Raw genomic sequence first — 1,434 nt, 5'->3', positions numbered from 1 at the left:
GATACAGAATAATCAAATTTTAAAAGATTCAGAAACTACACATATTTTATTATTCGTTATGCAGAATTTACAAACACAAGAATAAAGAATGATTGACCATATATACTACACATTCATTGACAATAACTTGACAGATTTTAAACCACATTGCTGCTAACAGTTTATAACTTGAGAACAGTTTCTATAAGAACACAACATGTTGCACTCTTTAGTATCTCTTTTGAGTGTTGCTTCTTTTTGTATCCTCAAGTTCCCACGTATTCTTCAATGACTTCCATTTGTGTTCAAAAGTGTCACTAAACTTTTTTGCAATTTGGTAAATATGATTCCTTGGAGGATACATTACCATTGCATTAGAGAACACAAGTCTCATGTCGCTAGCAAACTCATCCTCTGTTGCATACAATCTCATTTTTCTCTCTATTTCCTTCAAACCTATTGCCTTTATCTTACACTTATTAGACTTTGCTATTTTTGGAGGATCTTTCAAATCCCAACCATCTCTGTCTACCAACATCCTCTTCAATATCAACCAACATTGCCTCCTCTTAACACACTCCATCGCTTTCTTCAACCCACATTCTTTACCTCTCGTTGTTGAATCCTTCATGTTATCCTTTGGTTGAGACAAAGGTGTTGTTTTGGAAACTTGGTTCATGATCATCTTCTTGTCTTCAACAACATTGTCATTATCCTTTGGTTGAGATAAAGGTGTTGTTTTGGAAACTTGGTTCTTGATCATCTTCTTGTCTTCAACAACATTGTCATTATCCTTTGGTTGAGACAAAGGTGTCGTGTTGGAAACTTGGTTCTTGATGATCTTCTTGTTTTCAACAACATTGCCATTATTCTTTGGTTGAGACAAAACTGTTGATTTGGTTTGATAATTTGAATCAACCCAATAACAGGATACGGTTGGTTTTACAGAATCTTGAATCTTCCTTCTCTTGTTTTCATCTGTGGCACAAGAATCTGAATCGCGTTTTCTTGAACCAGGAGGATAACTGAGCTTGATGATAAGTTTTTTACGAGGTTGTGTGTTCGAAGGGTTAGTGTTGGGTGCTGTTGAGGAAGAAGGTTTGGTGTTATGTGACATGGATGGTTCTAAGGAAGAAGGTTTGATGTTGTCGGACATGGATGTTGTTAAGGATGAAGAAGGGTTTGTGTTGGAAGCAGTTGTGTGTAAATGTATATGATTCGATTGTTACGATATTTAATGCCAACTACTTGGAGGAGTAGATAGGTCTCTTCTAATATCTAGGGATATATCTTTTACTGGATGTTGTTTTAACAAACTTCTCAGTTAAAGTTTTATTTTATTTAAAACTATCTCTTAAAATGTTATAATAAAAAATTGAAACAAACTTCTCATTTATCGCAAAAGATATTAATTGTAACAAACTTTCAATTTCATACTTTAAAAAAATATTTAAA

General features: G+C 33.8%; 1 protein-coding gene across 1 annotated transcript; it reads right to left on the bottom strand.

The window, feature by feature from the left end:
- Positions 1–208: 208 nt before the first annotated feature.
- LOC127114516 (transcription factor GTE12-like) lies at positions 209–1,135 on the bottom strand. Its single transcript, XM_051046604.1, has one exon. It carries the CDS (start codon positions 1,133–1,135, stop codon positions 209–211), a length of 927 nt encoding a protein of 308 aa, XP_050902561.1.
- Between the last annotated feature and the right edge of the window lie 299 nt (positions 1,136–1,434).

This window comes from Lathyrus oleraceus, unplaced genomic scaffold (genome assembly GCF_024323335.1).
Source record: "Lathyrus oleraceus cultivar Zhongwan6 unplaced genomic scaffold, CAAS_Psat_ZW6_1.0 chrUn0540, whole genome shotgun sequence".
NCBI lineage: Eukaryota > Viridiplantae > Streptophyta > Magnoliopsida > Fabales > Fabaceae > Lathyrus > Lathyrus oleraceus.
The sequence above is the reverse complement of the archived record's forward strand: the minus strand, read 5'-3'. Positions and strand labels throughout refer to the sequence as shown.